Source organism: Osmia lignaria, chromosome 4, assembly GCF_051020975.1.
Source record: "Osmia lignaria lignaria isolate PbOS001 chromosome 4, iyOsmLign1, whole genome shotgun sequence".
Lineage (NCBI taxonomy): Eukaryota > Metazoa > Arthropoda > Insecta > Hymenoptera > Megachilidae > Osmia > Osmia lignaria.
The window spans coordinates 9,723,591-9,743,953 of NC_135035.1; the positions used below are offsets into that span (position 1 = coordinate 9,723,591).

Genomic DNA, 20,363 nt, shown 5'->3' on the forward strand with positions numbered 1-20,363 from the left:
ACTAACCTGAGTGGGTTAGCAACTACACCCACCAGGCGTTTAACGCCCGTATCTTATCGCGTTTGCTCGCAATCTACTCCAGCCTTATTTCGCCTACCAACCCACCTTTACACTTCGCGTTCGTTTTTTAATCGCCAACCTACAGTCGCGTGCAGTCGCGTGCGATCCCGTGTAAATACGTGTTGCATCGAATACACGATCGAACAACCGTTCCGATACGATCGATTTTTTTTTTTCGATAGAGCAACGTTTCTCGTTCTTCTTTACGCGGGTATCCGTTACGGAGCAATTTGTCGACGACCGGAATCCGAACGATCCGATATATACCTACAGGGTCGTTCGGTTTTAAAGTCGATGCGTACGAACCACGCGCGTCACCGTTACAATGAACCTGAACATCCATCAGTCAATGCGAATGCACTCGTTCGTTCTTGATAAACGGACGTCCACGCTTTATGGGCCACCTGTTGCACCTACGCGCGACTCCTCGTCGAACTTTTAGTCTTTGCACTCGGCTCCGCAAGAAAACACATTCGTCGAGCTCGTTCTCGAGTCTACCGGTGATGTTTCGCTCGCAAACACTCGATAGGTGCGAACATTGATTTTCAACGATGCATCTCAACGGTACGAACGAATTTCTATCTCCACTTTCATTTTCTACTCGTCTTTTCGTCTTTTTGTCTGGTATTTCTATCGCGTTTTCCTTCGAAAATTGAATAGAAATTCATCATTGAGCGAAAAGTCCACCCTAAGCGAACGCCACGATACTCGTCAGAATGCAAATTCGGCGGAACGTTTCCAGCCAGGCAAACATCGTTCATTTCCTGTTCGATAATCTTAAGATTTTTCTTTGCCAATATCTGGTAGCGTTTTAAAACTCGAGATAAAGTTTGATCGCGGCGTGGCAGCGCGACGGGGTGACGTAGCAGCAGTCTGTGTCGATCGACAAGAGCTACGCTGTTGCAGGCACGGAACGACCGCCATCAACGATGGACGGGGGCGCGATTTTAACACGGCTCGTGCATTTCCCTAATGATTTACAAGCATTATTGGGTATTAATTTCAATCTACACTCACGGGGGATAGAATGCCCCGTGACGCGACTCGACGCGGATATATCAAAAGGTCGGGGAAGAGGAAATTTGGTAGCGATACAAGTGTTAGAGGCAGAAAAGCGCGAAACGGAGATGCTCGAAGCATGCGAGAGAAAGGGAGCACAGACTGGTATAAAGAGGACGCCTGTACGTACACCCCCGACAGAGACAGATAATCAGTTAGATGGACAAGGAAACAGAGAAAGATAGAAATGGATAGAAAGATGGGTGGTAGATAGATGCATAGTGAGGAAGGAGGGTGTACGGGTAAGGGGGCAGGGGCAACGAAGAGAGAAAGAGAAAGAGGGAGAGAGGGGAGGGCTTATACACGTATAGGGGACAGCTCGACGCCACACGTCGCGGGCTACAAATCAACCGTTCCGAACAAATTATGAATGATATATTCGTTGTGCCCGCTTGATATATGCGTATCTCCCGTCGGTACCGCCTGACTGCAGTCGTGGTAACGTTTTCAAAATCTGTCGAGCCTGCCTTCCAGGTAAACATTCGCTTTCCCAACATTGAAAATTTAAAAAAAAAAAAACCGAAGCGCAGAGATTACCTAAGGTGCTCTCTGGTGCACCTTATTATCGAACGTCAACTAATTCGCCAAATTCGTTGAATCTTGAAACACAACTACAATCCGTTTTGATCGTCTTCGTCAACGAAGATAAAATCGACGTTAAAGTTTAGAGAAACTTGAAAGTGGTCGAAGTAAGATGGAGAAAAGTTGGTGGAAAATGGCGAATAAGGGAAACTGTTGCTTCGAGAGAAGAATACGCTAACGGTGTTGAAGAGGAACCCGACGTAACCAACAAAATGGAAATGTTTGAAACACCGGCGACATATACCGTGCCAATGTGCCGAATTTGTACCTAACCCAAGCGCAATAACTTGCCGCTATAAAAGCTATCGACAAATCAAATTTTGACATGATTCACTGTTCGGCATAAATTCCAGGATTCAGCCAGGAGAGACGACAGTGACACGGACATGTGTTTCATTCTCTCATTCTCTCGTTTTCTCGCCAACGCAAAGTCACTGCATCTCTCTTTCTTTTTTCCTCTATCGCGTTGGTGGCACGGCTATTTATCGTTTTATACACCCGACGAGCGAACAAGCTTTGCTATCGTTGCACGCGCATCGTTCCCAACCGTTTCGTTTCGTTTCGTTTCGTTTGTCGATGTCTCGTTGCTTTGCTTTTCTCCTCGCGCTCTAATTTCAACGAAGGATATTTCGCGTAATCCTTAAAGGAAAAGCTAGCCGATATTATTGGGCGAAAGAAAGGAAGGAGGCAAGAAGGCATCTCGTACCCTATGCATCTTTCCTTCTTGTCTCCGCGTTGTATACCCGCGGCAAAATCTTCAATTCCTGCTACGAAAGAAAAGAGCAGAAGGAGTCTAACGTCTCCCGGTCGGTCCGTTCGTTCGTTCGATAGAACCGCACAAAGGAACGTCGCGTCTTCGAACTTTTTTCTCCTTTTTTTCGAGGTTAATCAACGAAAAAAGTAGCTACAGTATCCTTCGTTTTATGCCGGAATCCAAGGATATCTCAACGTAGACACTCGACTTTCTCGATGTTAACTAAGCTCCAAAAGTAACGAGATACAATAGAGAAAGAAACAAAGACGTCGTCGTTATTGATAGGAGAACGCTATCGCGGTTAAAAAAAAAAAGTAGCGGAAACGCGTAATTCGTGCGTCGGATACCGTAACTCAGTTTCGCTAACTTCGAACAGGGAAGCCCGTGGAAGGAGCGAGGAAGCGCGCTAGGGTTATGGTATTCGAGATAGCGAAGCGAAACGTGGGTGGAACGGGGAAAGCAATCAGAACTTGGGCCATTGCTGGATATTACGGAGACGTGAGAGATGTCTCCTCGATCATATTAATTGCCGAGATAACCGTTGCTTCGACGCGCCCACTACCGGTGTGCCTGGTCCACTTTACCAGCCATCACGAAATTTCCACATTTTTTAACCACCCGATGACCAAGCGTGCATTTCAGTTTAGACTTCGTGTTCGGGTCAGATTTTGTACGAGACAGGACACATTTTGCGCCACGGCTATGTTTATCTTTGGTACGAATCGAACCGTAGATGGTTCACAGAACGGTATCTCCATCGAATTGCGCGACACCTTTTTTACTCCCTCGACCAGTTTTTCGCCAACGAATTCCTCACGTATGCAACAGGTATTGCTCTCTTCCGTTCGTAAACCGATAACAACTGCTGAATCTTCGCGTACCGCATCCGCGAGTACCATCGCCGACGAATATTCGCGATTTCACCGTATTTCGTCGTGCCTTTTATCGCTAATACCACTTTCGCACAGCTCCAGCCCGCCACGAGTTACCTACCTACCCGTATAATTTGTCATTGGAAACGAACCTAACTGAATTTGCGGCGAGGGAAAGACGCGGTTTAAAAGAGAAACTTTTGCTATGTCTATTGACAGAATCGATAGTTCATTTTAATCAACGTACCAGCTTTACGAGCATAGACGTGGACGCGATATGAATATTCCGTCGAAACAATATAGATGAAAAAGGAAAAAACAAGGGGGAAAAGAGTTATTGTCTGAGTTAGGTATAGCAGCGGAGCGGTAATGTTGGGAAATATTCGCGTTTTATTAGGTCGATCGGTGGTAGATAATCGGCGACAATCAAGTTTCACGGCGGTGATTGGACGGGCACGGTCCGATGCCAAATGCAGCTGCATATGCATGACGCAATCTCGTATCCATATCCGCAGGCCGGTGCGCGACAGAAAATCGCGAAGGAAGGATAACGCTACGGGGTTGAACGGTATCGGACGAGGAAAGTAAAAGAGGGAGCTGAAAAGCGAAGGGAAACGACAGAATGCGGGGCAAGGGGTTGCAGAGGGTCGCGAGGGGCGGCGAGGGGGGCGCGAAGGGGCGCAAAGGGATGAACAAACAACGGGAACGATGCGAACGGTGCGAACGGCGCGAACAGCGCAAATGGCACGTTACATCGAACGCGTCAAACAAGAGCATGAGCAAGAGGTAAAGAAGAAGGATCGAGAGAGCATAGGTCCGATTCCCAGCATAGTGTATCATTATTCGTCATTATCCATCTATCAATTTGTCCGACGATAACAATCTTAAATCGCTACCATTTACAAGTTAACATCGGAAAATGTGATTGAAAGGAACCAAAGGAAAACTTTCTACTAGCCTACTGGCCTAAGTCAGGTCTATCGAAGCGATTTGAGGTTTATTCGTAATCGACGCTGGCGATGTGGAACTTTGCCTTCGAGCGGATTTCAGATTTTCTCCAAGACCGCGGACGAATTCGTCTTTCGTCGCCGAACGGACGCGTAGCTCGAGAGGCATCGAACCTAAGATCGAGCATAGCGACTAAACCGTCGAGGTTTCCGGCCGGAGGCGCGCACCCGGATGTTATTGGCAGGAGAGTGGAGCCATTAGTCGCGATGATGGATGCCTGACAGCAACTCCTACCACGGTCAGCAGCCTCCACCCCGTCGACGGCAGTTATAGTAAGTAATGGGTTTGCTCTCTACCCTGAGAAGTCCTCCGCGCGCCACCATTCTGCGCCGATCTCTTCTCCGTTCCTCTCCTTCTGCTTGCCCCGCAATAACAACAAATCTTGCCTATATTAATTTCCTGACAGACAATTACTCTTTCCCCTTGGTTCAGGGGGGGCTCGAGACTCGCAACTGGGAAACTCGCGAAAAGTTTTTCGATGAAAACACGAACCCCGGTTCGACAACGCCGATCTACCACGAGAAACCGCCGTACGGTCCTAACACTTAACGCTTTACGCTTTAAGTTTTGGAAAACCGATCGGCTTCTGTTCTCTATACAATCGCTTAAACTGTAAATCGCGAAGCACAGCTTCTCCCATCGCACGAGACGCATCGTGAGCATTGTATCGTCCTCGCGTATATAGGCCACGCTGGATTGGCCACCTAACCGATCGGAAAGGGGATGCGCGACCTTCCGTTCTCTGCCGATGCCCCTCGATACTCTACGCACTAGCCACCTATTCCTTCCTTTTCCTCTACGCCATTTTCCATACCCCGTTCCTCTTTGCGCCACCGAACCACCCTCCTGCCCCATCATAACCACCGTCAACCCCTCTCTTACTTACTCATACGTACACGCTCTGCTAGTTATCTCTGTTCCCTACTCTGCTTTTCTGCGCTCCGACCTCTACCTGTTCCCAGAATCCCATCCTCCTCCCCGTCCTCATCATCCTCATTCCCATTCTCGACCACGTCCCGATCTCCATCCCCCTAACGTCCCACTCTCCCTTTCCTCCCATTTCCCCTTTTCCCGCTTCCATCCTTCCCAAACCCCACCTCCCTTAAATCATTGATTGTTGCATTATCTGTTATTGGCAATGCAATTAACCCCTTACGGTAAAACAACGCCAACTCCTCTCTCTCTCTCTCTCTCCCTCGTGCGCGCGCGCACACGCACACACATCACAACCTCCCTCCCTTCTATCCTTTCTCGCGCCACATCGTCCAGCTTGCAACCTGCAACTGCTGCAACTGCAGCTACGAATACGATCGTAATCGCGATTGGTTTCATCGCACGCGTACTAGATGCACGAGTACTTTAGTCTCGTAGCCCAAGTCTTAGTTAAAAGCACTGATTATTAAGCGGATCATGACCAAAATTGAAAGAAATAAACGATGAATAAAAGTTATTATCGCCTATTTTTCTATTATTCATTTTCTTTTTCCCAAAGTTGAATCAACCTAATAAAGTTCTTTTCTTCTCCACTCCTATTTTCTTCGTTCGTTTAACTTTAACCCTCCCTTTCCTAGTACACGTTTCTCGGTTGATTCCCTTCCCCGTTTTAACCAGTCCGTTTCGGAACATAATTGTGAAATCTCGTGCGCCCAGTACCGGTAACCACCTCGTTTCCCATTTCCCTACACCACGCATATTCTATCTCGTGCGTTACATCGCGTTCACGATCAGGTGCAATTACGAGCAAGTTAATAATCGTTGCGATTAACGCGGTCGCGCTACAGAAACGCACGGCCGATATACCATAATCCGTCGGAACCGAGCGAAAACTCGAAGCTTTTGGTACGAGCGCGTCAGGGAAAACGGTATTTCCGCGTGTACAACTTGTAAAACAATGAGACGCGAAGCTACGCAACGTCCAGGTGAAGGTCCCCTCGCGTTGGGTAACCTCGTTGAATACGTATTCCTCGGGGTCCTGCTCCGCCAATGGATGCCACGAAAACGAGGAACTTGTTAGGAGAATTAGTCAAAGTGGTGAGAAAGACGAAAGGCTTCGGTGAAGACCGGCTTAAAGCGCGTTGAATCATAACGAGGACTTACACCGAAAGCCTCCGACGAGAAACCGGCGAGCTTTCTTCGTCTGTTCGCCTCCTTCTACCTTTTATTCCCATCTATCCGCGTACACCTCTCTGTCCGCATTTCCTCTTACCCTGTGCTCCCTTTTACGACAATGTTAAAGCAACTCGACTCGAATGCTGCCCCAACTGTCGGTTCACCCCTTTTCATCTCGACGAATACACCTTTCTTCCCCTGCTCCCCTTCCATCTATGCACCTGCCTCGATTTCAATCACTCGCATTGTTACGCGTTCCGTGTCACGGCAAGAGATTATCTTTTCCGCGGAAGAAGGAAAAGTGAATGAACGAAGAAACGAGCAGCGAACAGGGCTGAAGGGTGGAAAAGAAATAAAGGAAGCAACGCGGAGACAGGATAGGCCGATAGGGCGAATCTTTTATCGAGATCGGATACGATCGGGTCAACGTATTCGACCCAACTATTAAGCTATGCCGTATCCTCTGGACCTTTATGTTCGCTTTAATGCACGCCTAGATAATTGCCTCGATGCTGTTAGCTAGTTCCATTAGGAAACATCTTATTGGCCTTAAGGCGCTTATTACTGCTCTTAATTGCACGAACGCGCGCTTTTATTCTTATTAACTGTCGGCGACGACTACCCTAATAGGATGGCGTTATAACCTGGATAATGCGTTTTCACGCAGATCCTTTCTACTGTTTCTTATCCTTTCGGCGCCTGTCTCTTTCCCTCTCCCCCTTTCACTTTCTATATCTCTATCTTTTGAAAGAAATATAGAAATGTAAGGTAAGTTGCATGGTTGATACGATGAAAGTTGTTTTTCTTTTTGATATTTACAATTAGAAAAACGCTAGTAAACGTGGTTATTGCGCGAAAGATGGCAGATTTGAAGGGGTGAGGAGGAGGAAGAGAATCGAGTTTAGAAGCGATGTACGAAAGATCTAGACTGGTTTCAGGTTCGACGCGCGTTGTATGTACCGTGGGGTATCCATTAGGGACAGAAGTATTCGCGCGCGAGATATATCGACGTCGCCCTGGAGGATTTATCGTGACAGCGGCGCTTGAAGGGATTGTAAATCCCCGTTTGAGGATCGCTGATACCAAGTTTTATGTGGGACATTAGTTGGGTGGGGCGTGGTTGAATGGTGCGGAGTCGAGAATAGCGCTAGAAAGACGAGAGGAGAAGCGCATCCGAAGAAAGGGAGAGAAAGAAAGAGAGACTAAGAGGGGTAAGTGGTAGAATTCAAGGGAAGAAGAAACGCCGCGAGAGGAAAGAGAAAGAGAGAGGGGGGAGGGTTAGAGAAAAGAGAGAATGTGTACGTGTATCTGGTGTGCATGTAAGAAAGAGAAGGAAGGGGAGAGGATAGGAAGAGAGGAAGGGAAGCTGCTTGGGCGCAATAAATTAGCCCGAAATGAAAGACAAATCGCCTCGGAGCTGTCCGCCCGTTCGCCCAATGTGATAGAAGTGCGCGGACCTAGCTGATGCCGACTGCTACTGCCTCCTTTTCCACCTTGCCTCTTTTACCACCCTACACCCCGTACTACCACTGCCATACCATCGCCATCACCCCCCGGATCCCTTACGTTTCTCCCTTTTCTTCTATTGCACCCTCTCCGTCCTTCTCTCTTGTTCGCCTCGAATTCTCCGTAGACCGATCCTTGGCCTGAGAAAAGAGACTGAAAACGTCTCTTTCGCTTCTTTCCGCTCTCTCCACACTTAGTTCGACTCGCCACGCCGCATCGCACCGTTTCGTGTACCGTGTCGCGTCACCGACCACTTTGACGGACGGCTGTCGATTCGCAAGGGACCATCTTTTCTACTCGTCTACAAACTTTCTCCAGCCTCTCGACATTTCCGCGTCTACCTTTCTACGTTCTTCTCCCCTCACTCGTGTTACACTACTTATTTCGTTCCTATTAATAATATGATCGCTAACGTTCACCGATACAATACGAACATGTTCCTTTTATTCCTCGAAACATATCGAACCGTTCGTGTTTCGGTACATCTTCGGTACCATCCCGTTTTATCCCATCAACGACGATCACGCGCATCAACCTACGACAAGGTACGAATTTTACACCGTAAACCGGATACTGTAATTTTCCAAAAAGCTCTCCATCTCCCCATTTCGTTACATCGCGCAAGGCTTGTCCAGAAAATAATTCATAGAGCAATCGCGACAACAGCAACACCGACAACGTTTGCACGACGAGCACACTGTTGCCCAGTGTCTGCGGCGAAATGAACGTTTTAATTCCCCTCCATAAAAGCCAACGACAAATCAAACGACTTTGACATGATTAACTGGCGGGCATAAATATCGGTATCAATGCACGTGCACATGCAATGACGCGTCGCGCCATACCTCTCTCCTTCTTCCTCTTTTACGCGCTATATCTTTCTATCTATCAGTCTATCTATTCATCCATCTAACTATCTATCCATCCATCCAACCATCCATCCATCCGTTCATCTATCTATCGATCTATTTATCTATTTATCCATCCTATTTTATCTATCGACTTACCTATCCATTTGTCGTACACGTTCGTATGTGTACAGCCAATCTATCTATCCCCTATTTATTCACCTGTTCCTTCGTCTAGTTCAAACTTGCCTAAATATCTCTTTTGTTCTTTCGACTATACAAGATTCAGAATATTAAATATGCAACGAATTAAGCTGCAACTCGGTGAACAATCCGAAAAGCGTAAAAGTAAGACAACCGGTTGAAAGATGTTCGTTGTCTGCGCAAAAGCAAACGCGATAGCGATTGTATGCAAATGCCAAAGCAGCGGGTCCCGATCGATCGCTACACAATTTCTATTCGTAGGGAATGCGAACCGATTCGTATCTGAACTTAGAATGCTCGAAAGGGAACGTTTCGACGAATTTGACTAATCATAAAGCTATACGATCTTAAAATTGCCACAACTTGATTGCCTCGATGCATCGCGTTTCTTGCGTTTTACAAACGAATTTTTCGGTTTCTAATCAATTCCAACCACGTGTAATCTACCAGTTTGCTTACCGAACGAATCGTTTCCGTACATAACATCCTTTAATTCGGACATCCGTTTGCAAAGCGGTTCCTTCCCAACTATACACCTCGAGAATTTCAGGAATCCTTGGAAAGTTGAAAAACTTTCCGGTTGGTATATGTAAGAAACTGGGTTACGGCAACAGGTGGGTACTAAAGTAAATATACGCACATTACGTCTACTCCTTACGACTGCAAAACGATCATTACGTATTTCAATTTCCATTTACGATTAATCTGTCGCGCTTATGCCGACCGTTGACCGTCGATCTTCGACCATTTTTTTTTACGCACTGCACGCATATTCGATTCTTTCGACCTCTCCATCCGCTGCAAACCTAACGCGTCAAGTCTGTTGCGGAAAATCGCGTTTACCTTTCGATCTTTTGCCATCCACCCTATCTTTCAATCTTTCTTTTAAGTACACAGTCTATGTAAATTTGAATAGCTGTGTTTACCAGAACTAAGCTTCAATGAACGCTTTCATTGATATATCTACGAATATAATGTACGCATTTTCAGTGAAAAAGAGAATATTTGATACGATTCAAAGGTAATCTAATTTTTCCATCATTGTCATCGATCCTCGTCATTACTAAGTACGGGGAGCACATTCTATGATAATCAACAGTACCTAATTTGTTCATAAGCAAACGACAATAACTTTACTACAAACCCCTTTTTAACGAACAATACGTACAACATAATTTATATACGGATATAAATATATAAATAATAAGTAAAGTAATAAGTACTCACTTTATACGCCATCACTGATCTTGCTAGCACAAACGTCGAGTCATCTAGGTTATCCATATTGCAACCCTTTTACAGATTATCACTGCTTTACACCCTCTACTGTTAAGTCATGCAACTACAGAAAAACTGTAGGATAAATTATATTACCTTCTGTCAGTTATCTTTATCGGTTTATCCGCCGGCGAGCCAATTTGTTAGTTTATCCTCTGGCAGTCGGTAAATGGTTACATAGTTTTCGCTTCTTTCGATAGGTAGCGTTAGTTGTTTAAAAAATCGATTGATAAGTCGTTGATCAGTTTGAGCTGTTTTTGTATAGATAGCGCCATGGTGGAAAGCAAGAAGCATACAACCCTTTCTATATGACGTCCGAAGACTGACTGATGGATCCTACCCCACTCCGCCATCACACTGCGGCCAGCTACCTTTAATTGAATTTTATATTATTAAAAACAGTAAAAAAACAATTATTTCAATTAAAAAATTCGACATATACTGTTTGTCAGTAAATGAACAAATATTAAGTACTATAGAATGAAATAATTAATGTTCACTGACTGAATAACAATACAATTTTCTGAATGTGTTTTTTTTTCTATTACTTCAGTACTGAAAATTTGTGTTTAATTATATTTAATAAACGTGTTAATGTTAATGTATTTTTAAAATAACTATCATGGTTTTTGAAAATAAAACAGAACTAAAAATGCAAATGTCATACAAAAATTGATCAGATATTATTCCTGTTTAAACTATTTGCATACACGAATGTGTATTATATAAAGTACTCTAACTAGAAATACTCATCAGTTTTTCGTTTACAGCGGAACGTGTAATGTTGACGGATATTCATTTTTCTCTTCTTTTCCTTTACAAATATTTGTTGAAAATGTTTTAAGTTTAAAGCCGGAAGTGAGGTCAGAGGAAAAGAATCACTCGAAGACAATGAAATAAAGAATGAAACTCAACTAATAAGAAAGTTAGTGAGATCATCTACGGAACAAAGGTCGATTTAAGTGATAAAAGTACCTCCAGAGTCGTTCCGTCAGAGAATTTACGTTTCACAAATCAACATTTCCAAGACTCTTTGTTCACCAAGCGACATTCAAATCATTTTCTTGTTCCCAGTCGATGTAAATCGCGTCGCGTGCTCAACTAGAGCAGTCGAAATTACATTTAACTAGTGATCTTGAAAGAAACTACCCTTTTTAGAGACATTTTATGTTTTGAAAGTGAGAACTCGAAGTATTAGTGACTGGAAAAATGAATTTTGAATTCGTTTTGTAGAAAGCAAGTAAGTGAAAATTAATTGTTATCAATGAAGAGTTTTGTTATGAAAGAATGCATATTGGTATTTATTTATTGTAATTAGTGGCGTAATCATAATTGTTCGATAGGGAGGTCATCTGACCCTAATTTGCTAAAATATATAAAATTTTATATTTTTATGAGAATGGAATATTCTCCTTCACTCCGCCACACAAAAACTAGTGATAATGATTCTCTGACCTCGTTCAATTTGCTAAGCAATCAGTAGGCAGTTATCGATATTAATTTTCTGCTAATTTACAGTGACACTTTTTCACTTTTAAAAATGACGAATTTGTATAAATACACTTAAAAGTTCTTAATTGATGACACTATTTGCATATCAGATCTTTGAATACATTAATTATTATCTTTTTGTGCACTATAATTTTCAATTTTCAGAACAAGTTTTTCTGAATGAACATACGTAAATATTTAGCTATATTTATCGAGTAGAAAAAGAATTTTACTTTTAACATGTTTAGTAAAGAAACAGTAAGCCAGTTGGAAAGAAATTTCATTGATTTTCAAGTATTTACTATAGTAATTCCGCGCGTGTCAATGTGAAACGATAGTGCTTTGACCCCGTATGAACTTTGCGGATAACTAGTTTCAAGGTTTCTAAACTACCTTGCGGCAAATTGAATATGTTACAGATCCATTTCAAAAGTCTATCAGTATTCAGTACTCCAATTTTCTGAAGAATTAGAAAAATCTCTAAAATAGCAGCTTTCAAACAAAACCACCCCAAAAACCAATTCCAATTCCCTATATTCTAAAGGAACCGTGCCCAACGATGGATTTTCTCAGAAAAACATAGAAAACAAACCATAGTCATCCCATTTCCGAACACACCTTTACAAACCAGACCATCATCCCCACACCGCATACTTTCCCTTCCCCTACACGGGAGGATCTCGATGGAGGGGGAGGTACATCGTCCTCTGTACTTATATTAGAAGGAGGAAGAAATGGACGGTGAAGAAAGAGAGGGAAACGGGTAGAGATGGTCTCGGGTTTCGATAACGTAGCCTTGCCTCGTCTAATTACTCGTGTTTACTCGCAGAAGGAGAAGAAGACGACACGGAACCACGTAAAACGCGAAGAGTCGAGGGTAGTAGGCACGAGGAAGGTCGTCCCGGAGGTACGAGCAGAAGATGGCATGCCCGGAAAGGCCGGCCACAGTGCTCACCGTCTCCCTCGTCTACCTTCTGGCACTCTTCGGTAAGTCACCAGCCTTTGCGTTGGCCCACCTGTTTTCTCGTCGCTTAATATAAACTAGCCCTCCGACTAACCTTTCCTGAGCAATCCTAACCCGGCTACTTTTAAATTCCACTGTAATCGATCCCTCATTTATTCTCAATTTTAATTAATAGGGTAGATAGGATATTTTAATTAAAAAGAGCAGGGTAGTGTAAAATCTCATGCAACTTAGGCTTTTCTTAGTTAAAGAGAAGTGTAAAGGTAGAAATGTCCCATTATTCGCCTCATTTACCTATATTCTTTATCTGTGAAGACAACTTGTGACCACCTAATTAAAATTCTCTCTAATTGAAATTCTTTTCTTTTTCTAGGTTCCTACTGTCAAATGGCACCAGGTAAACTATTAATTTTGTATTTTATATTTATCAAAATTGAAGTTATCGAGGTGTTTGTACGCGTTTGTAAAGTTCGTACTTTCTAATCACCCGGTATACAAGCATACTTAAAACGCACACGGACTCGCCAGTATCTGACTTGTTCTAAAAGCGACGAAGCACGCAGGAAGCAGCACCGGATTAAATGGGGATCTAAGGGGAGCTACAGACACTGGCCCCACGTTATAGGGGGCCCCCTTATAAGTCTTAAATCAACTATGTCAAAAAATGTTGCAGGAACTTTTCTTTATGTTTAAACGTTATTTTAATTTTATTTAAAATGAATTTCAATTTTTAGTCAAAGGGGCCTTCAAACGTCCGATAGCCTTGGAGCCCCAAGAATCTTAATCCAGTCCTGCAGTGAAGCATACGATATGCATGTGCATTTGTAACTTTTTATGTACTTGCATTTACGGAATCACATACACATAGATACACTTGGTCAAACGAACGCTAAACACCGTTAATTCATCAAGTCCCTGTTACACGTAGAGACACGGAAATGACATCTCTCTTTCGTTGTAATTAGATAGGAAAAAGAGGAAATGCAATGTCCACCCAATGTCTCTCCATATATCATCATTGGCATAACTATGTCCATCTTGGCTCCCTTATCATTTTGTTATTCATATATTGTTTAAATCTTTAATATTATTATAAGTATATGAAAAGATTTATTTGTAATTCCTAATTTTCGAATATTGCAGCGAGTGGAAAAGTTCACTTCTTCGTACAAACTGTACGTCACCAAACAAAGAAAAAACTATTCATAACTCACTTCTACACGTATAATCGCTCCATAATCAAACATCCTACATGCATATACTCATATACATAGAAAACCTCACAACATCGTTATCATCCCATATGGGACTTGCAAGTAGGAATGTGTTAGAGTATCTCGTAGGTAGATTCAAACTTTGACTGAAAATATTAGCTACCAGAAATCGTACTTTTAAGTAAGTAAAAATGAGCTATTCTAAAATTTTTTAATTTTATACACTATTCAGAAGTTTGAAACTTATTAAATGAAATCTGAATATTGAAATTAACTCAGATTCAGAAGTACTTACTCCCAATGCTCCTCGTGACGTGCGCACACAAGCGACTGAATCCCTACGTCTCATCGATTCAAACGAACGATACCGGGCAAGCAATGTTTGTCAGTCGACGCGTGACTCTCGTTGGGTCACATTCCAAAATTTCCTTATGTTCCGTTGTTTTCTTTCCACGCGAAACACATTATTTCAGTTATATTCAACGTTTCAAGAATCATGTACTGGAAGCTATGGGTGATTGTTGTAGCTGTGGTTGGAGCCACCAAAGGCTGGGGCGTGGGAGATAGTCTAAAGTACAAATTGACGACGACCTTGCTCTTCAGCGAGGCTGCTCCCACGAAATCCAGCGGGGACGTTGGCTTTAGATTGACTGGTGAACTTGATCTAGCAGCCGTTTGGAAGAATCCTGACGACCACGCGAGCTTCTTGTTGAGAATTCAGGTGGGAGACTCCTATTTGTTCAGCGAAAGTGATCTGAATGGAGTTTGAAGATAATTTTAATAGTATGCTAATGGACTACATAATATTTTAACGAAAAATCATTTTACCCTCCAAGTTTGGGATTCCTAACAGTTTGCTTCTATAAATGAAACCCTTATCAAAGGAGTCTTCATATAACTGATAACCTTTCGCTGAAAGAAAAGTGAAGATGAAGCATATTTTGACAGATATTATACTGAATATGACTGAAATTAAACGCAGTAACTTTTAAAATCAATAATTTAAATTCAAAATTCGAAGAATTTTGGAATCTTGGGATTGTAGAATTCTGAAATTTTGAAATTTTATCTCCTGTCGTAAATTAATATCCAATCTCTTCTTCAGCTTGTATCGCCGCAACTATGGATCAAATCCCGAAGAGCTCCAGAGCCAGAAGGTTTCGTGGAACATTCTTCCAGCATAGGCAAGGTCGTCGAAAAGCCTGTATTGATCTTCTGGAGGAAAGGCGAAATCCAATCAGTCTTCATGGACGCTTCGGAGAGCGTGTCTTCGGCAAATCTGAAGCGCGGTCTGGCCAGTCTCTTTCAAAACGCAATGTTCGGCGAAGGTGTTCAAGAACGAGACGCTTCCGGTCTCTGCAACGTCACGTATCGTCAGCTTGATACGAAAATCGTGGAAAAACGGAAGACGTTTTGCGAACAAAACAGTCTGCCAGCCAGAAAACGACATCCGAATCCACTTTTCGACGTGAAAATAACGAGCACACGCAATGCCACTTACGAGCCCTTGGCTCAATTTCTGCCATACAAGGTCCGGGAGGAAGAGAGGCATAAAATGACACTGACTGCGAGGTCGGATATGGGAACCATAGTCACGTCTGAGAGGACACTTGAGATGATTGATGCTACGGAAGTGAAAAGCGTGCAAGCTGATACCTTGAAACAAGCTGTGGCTGCAGTGTTACCTGGAGCCAGGGAAGTGAACATTGAACTTCAATTGGAACCGTCCATCTGTCCAGACAGTGGCTGCCCAACGGTTGGTTTGAAAGATATTTTTGGCTTTCATTTCGTTCAAAATGCAAAAAGCATTTCTATTTTCTCAAGATACATGTAATTGTCGGCCATAAAGTGTAAGAGAATATTAAGTGCAAACTATTATTCTTCCGTGTATTTATATCATCATTTTAAGAATGATATTGCATGGTCTGCTGACTACGACTTTATCTCGTGCAGAAACGATTTCTACGCCAAAATCAATAGGTCGAAAGTTTCGAAATACCGGAAAGTTTAAAATTATCTTTGTTTAAATTAGTAACTTTGTTTGTCAAGAGCTTCCTATCCGTTGTTTATTCACGTGCAGTAACCAGTTGATGATAATTATAATTTTGTATTCTTTCGGAAAACAGCTTTCTGTCTATTAATCTGGTTATGAAGAAATTATTCTCTATTAACAACATTAAATATTGATTTTCAGATTGAAGGAACGATCGAAGAATATCGCAGTGTCTTAGAGGCCAACTCCCTGGGCACCGGAAAGTCCGCTTCAGCGTTCCTGAAGCTGGTACCTCTAGTCAAATCCGCTACAGGGGAAGAATTGTTCAAGCTACTAAAAAGTCCGCGATATCGTCAATTGAAACCACAATTATTAGACATACTTGGTTCAGCATCAACATTACCAGGTCATCAGGCAGCTATGAAGATCCTCAGACAGGATGAAATAGGAGACGACACTGAAAGATACCTCTGGGCTCTGTCGTTGTCACCAACCCCGAACGCAAACGTCGCCAAGGACATCCTGAAACGATCAGAAGAAACGATACCTAATGACAAGGTATCAGAAACTATAGCCCTAACCGCAGCAGCGATGGCTCGTCACCTGAAATCACCAGCCGCCATTGAGAATGCGAGGCTCAGTTTAGAGCTAGGTCTAGAGAGTTGCACCGGAGAAGACTGTCAGCTGAAGTTCCTTCGAGCCCTGAGGAACCTCCGAAGTGAACCCGCCATCCCAACACTCCTGCGATTCTCAACCAGCGAGAGCAGGGCTCTTAGTGTTGCAGCCTGGCGAGCACTGGCTGCCCTTCCAAAAGACTCCATCACTGCCGAAGTGAAAGATACAGCTAGACGGGTGTTCTACCAGATGGGCGGACCTAAAAGAGACAGCAGTATTAGAACTCTGGCACTGGACATCATTCTGGAGACCAAACCATCAAAGAAGGATGTGGAACACCTGGTGGAATACTTAGCAGGCACAGATCCAGCCTACGAGATCCGAAAGTACCTCAATGTTCGACTGGAACAGTTATCCAAAAAGGACCCTCAATTAAACATGTACTTGATGGAGACCTTAGAGACTGCGGGGAAGAACGTAGTAAACTATAATGTGTTCTCGCAAAAAGGTCTAAGTACTGCTTTCACTAGGGACTTCTTAAAATCAGCAGACAGTAACGGATCCTTGGTGACTGTCCAAGAGATCAATTCAGGACTGCTGAAACGTGGGGTAGTCGACGTAGTTCTTGAAGTAGATAGACACGAAGAGGCTCTCTTTTCTCTTGGACTGTTTGCTGGTGGTCTAGGAAGCTTTGTTTCAAGCAGTAGCCAGGAAGAAGACACTCAGGATGATGAACCAACTACTGCAGGCATGGAGATAGACTATCTGGGTGTAGGCATTAGGCCTTTCGTTTTTTTCTCGGGTCAGGGAGAATTGATGGGTCATGTATGGTCCGGTACTGCCTCTGAACGAACTCCAGCCTTCCAGGCACTGACTTCTGTACACAGTCACAATGAATACATTCCATTGACCTCTGGACTGGTGGCTGAGGTTGATGTCCAGGGCGCAGTCAGCTTCGATCTGGCTGGGCAGATTCAACTGAGTCTTTGGTCCAGGAATGCACAGTCCTTGGTGGATCTGAAGGCTGGTGTGGTGATTCAGGGTGGAACAAAGGTGCGGTCGGACTTTGTACAAAGTATGGCAGAATTCTCGATGACGATGGAGCCGAAGTTAGAATTGGCCACTGATGTGGACTTCTCTGGACCGGTGTCATTGTGCATGAGACTCAGTCAACCAGCGAATACCGTCAAGTACCAGGTGTATAAGGTCGAGAGAGTGGCTGGAAGCAGGCATAAATTGAGAAAGACTAGGAGGATGAGGCTGCACAGTCCAGGCAGGTCTTACCTGTTGAACAGGAAGAACAACGAAATGTGTTCCAAGGTGTTTAGTTAATTACTGAAGACTGTTCGTATTGTGAATCTGAAGAAGTGTATGAAGACAGTTATTGAAAATGTTCTTTTTTTTCTGAAGGCGTATGAAAGTGCATTCTTCAAGGTATGTGTTCAATGCTCAGGTGTGATGAATATTTGTACACTGTGTACGTGGAGAGTGTAATAATTAATGACGGATGAAAAAGTATTCAAAGCCATTCCAGTTGCTGCTGCAGTGAATTTATTGAATGAAATCTGAAAGTAATTTCTTTTTAAAAGTTTGTTCAATGATCTTTTATAACAGACACCATTTTTTTACATGCATTAAAAATCAGGGTGGTTGTAAATAGTACATTGATAATGAAAGACTATAAATTTTTATAAATCGATAAATTTATACCATATTCAATATTTATAGATAGATTATGGAAGGTTAAGAAAAGTCAAGTTACTTATTTTTCTTAAAAATTAATCATTTGTAAATTTATACATGAAATGTTGCTGGCTCAGAAAATATTATACATCGAAATATATTATATTTTTCAATAAAGAAAGAGGAATAAAAATAGACATTCAATAGACATAATAATAAAATTTTAAAAGGATGAGGAGGCTAATCGACGTTTAGGGAAGATGGGCAGACCCATCCAGGACCCTATCTAGTTACGCCACTGCCATTACTCACTCTTCGGCATTTCAACGACAACCACACTCCGCTACAACCATATCCTCATACCCATACTGATAAGTCAAAGTCCCGCTAGCATCCAAATAAAGCAAACTAGTAGGCGCTAACCGTGTCGGTACACAACAAGCTCTCCCAACAGGTTTGTTCCCCCCTTCAACACCCTGAAGAGCTCCATGTACCAGAGTTTGCACAATAGCATGTTTAGTTGGGCTCAGATGATCTCCAAATGGATAAAAACACTTTCCCGCACACTGATACGCTTCATACCCAGGTGGAGCAACGACCCACTCATCATAGGCAATCAGAGCAAAATCCACGTACAAAGACCGTCGTTTGCAGGAATTTCTCCGTCTTCTTCGAGGTCCGTCATCGTCTTCAGCTTCCTCCTCTTGAATCGATCTTCTTAAACGTCTCCTCTTCACCTTACTGTAGCTCAACAGCAGGACAGGCCCATCTCCACAAGGATGATACCCAACTCTCCCATAAACTCTGAGTCTAAGAACGTTTCCAATCCTCAAGGCCACCGCTAAAGTAACGTTAAAAGCCCTCCAGTTGTCATCCCTTCTGGACTCGCAACTTTCTGATGTGTTCAATTGGTCCAAACGCACTCTGAGGATGGCTCCAGCGACGCCAAGCAGTTCTGCAGCTTCCAAAGTCTCTTCAGGATCTATCAGAGGTATCGAGAACGTCAGAATCCTGGCTCCATCGTTCGTAGGGCCTGATACGTGGATTGGCTGCAGGGCTCTGACTATGTCCACGTCCGACCTTCGGTGAAAGAGCTCCAGCATATATCTAGACACTGCTCCTCGATATTTTTTATGACTCTTCTCGTTGTTTCTTCGGCTGGTTTTGTTGGAAAAGCGATGGAGAGCCGATTCTGAAGAGGCTGGGATGGACAGATCGAACTGGATGGACGCTTTAGCGCGGACCGTGGACGTCTGCCACGATAAAGATCCTGTTTTCCATAGACCATAGGCGCAGAAGGTTCCAAGGATGGTTAATAGTAAATAGTGAGAAGGATTCATGATGAAAGACGAGGTTGGGGTTGTGATGTCGATCAAATCCTGCTTTGAACTGAAAACGAATCCATGGGTGGTTGGTGAGCTTGAAGGACCGCTTTTAAATAGCTGCCAATGGAGGAGCAGGGTTCGAAATTGACGCTGGAATGTCTTTATCATTGACAGACTACCACTCGACCTCGAGCTACCCCAGCCTGAGATGTTTGATTATGGTTGGCTGGTAATTTTTCGTTAAAAGGTAACCAAAATCAATATATCGATACCTCACTGGTAAGCTATTGTCGATGAAAAAATCTACCGATACTATTTCCATCCACTTTACATTCTCAACACAGTCATCAATTTTCATTTAAAATAATCTCAACAGAACATTTATATATCATCTCTCTTAATCCTTTCAAAAACCTCAGAAAAATGTAACTAATGTAAACGATCTATATACACAATGAGTCATCTAAGAATTTAACTTGAAACGTTTTAGAAACTATCGACTATATTGAAGAAAAATAGGCTTTGAGTCTAAAATTTAGAAAATAATTGTAGTGCATTGAACGATTTGCAGCGAAAGGGTTAATCTCACTCATGATCAATCAACATAAAGTTACATCTTCAACAGTTCCAACCAACATATTTCAAACCCTCAAAACAACATCATCAATCACTCAGAGTGACAATCCAATGGTGTCTCCGCATAAACCCAGCGACATCCCAAAGGACAAGCTTAACGATCGCTCTTTAGCTGGTCCAACGTCAAAGCCCGAGTTGATCGATTTTTTTCGCGGTTGGCGA

The 20,363-nt window shown here is 43.1% G+C and overlaps 3 protein-coding genes across 3 annotated transcripts in view; 1 reads left to right on the forward strand and 2 right to left on the reverse strand.

Moving 5' to 3' along the window:
* LOC117603374 (uncharacterized) overlaps positions 1–14,384 on the reverse strand; it is a 183,652-nt gene extending 169,268 nt beyond the window's left edge. The window contains exons 1-3 of the mRNA XM_034322467.2: positions 14,245–14,384; positions 10,377–10,651; positions 10,230–10,295 (exon numbers count right to left, since the gene is read on the reverse strand). The gene's annotated coding sequence lies outside the window, so the exon portion shown is untranslated. The remainder of the gene's footprint in view (positions 1–10,229; positions 10,296–10,376; positions 10,652–14,244) is intronic.
* On the forward strand, positions 12,618–17,889 carry Mtp (microsomal triacylglycerol transfer protein). Its single transcript, XM_034322478.2, has 5 exons — positions 12,618–12,758; positions 13,109–13,132; positions 14,477–14,670; positions 15,055–15,705; positions 16,144–17,889. The coding sequence occupies exons 1-5, from the start codon at positions 12,692–12,694 to the stop codon at positions 17,887–17,889; spliced, it is 2,682 nt and encodes an 893-aa protein (XP_034178369.2). The 5' UTR covers positions 12,618–12,691.
* Positions 17,890–18,563: 674 nt separating this feature from the next.
* On the reverse strand, positions 18,564–20,317 carry LOC117603386 (uncharacterized). Its single transcript, XM_034322496.2, has one exon. The coding sequence runs from the start codon at positions 19,731–19,733 to the stop codon at positions 18,564–18,566; it is 1,170 nt and encodes a 389-aa protein (XP_034178387.2). The 5' UTR covers positions 19,734–20,317.
* Between the last annotated feature and the right edge of the window lie 46 nt (positions 20,318–20,363).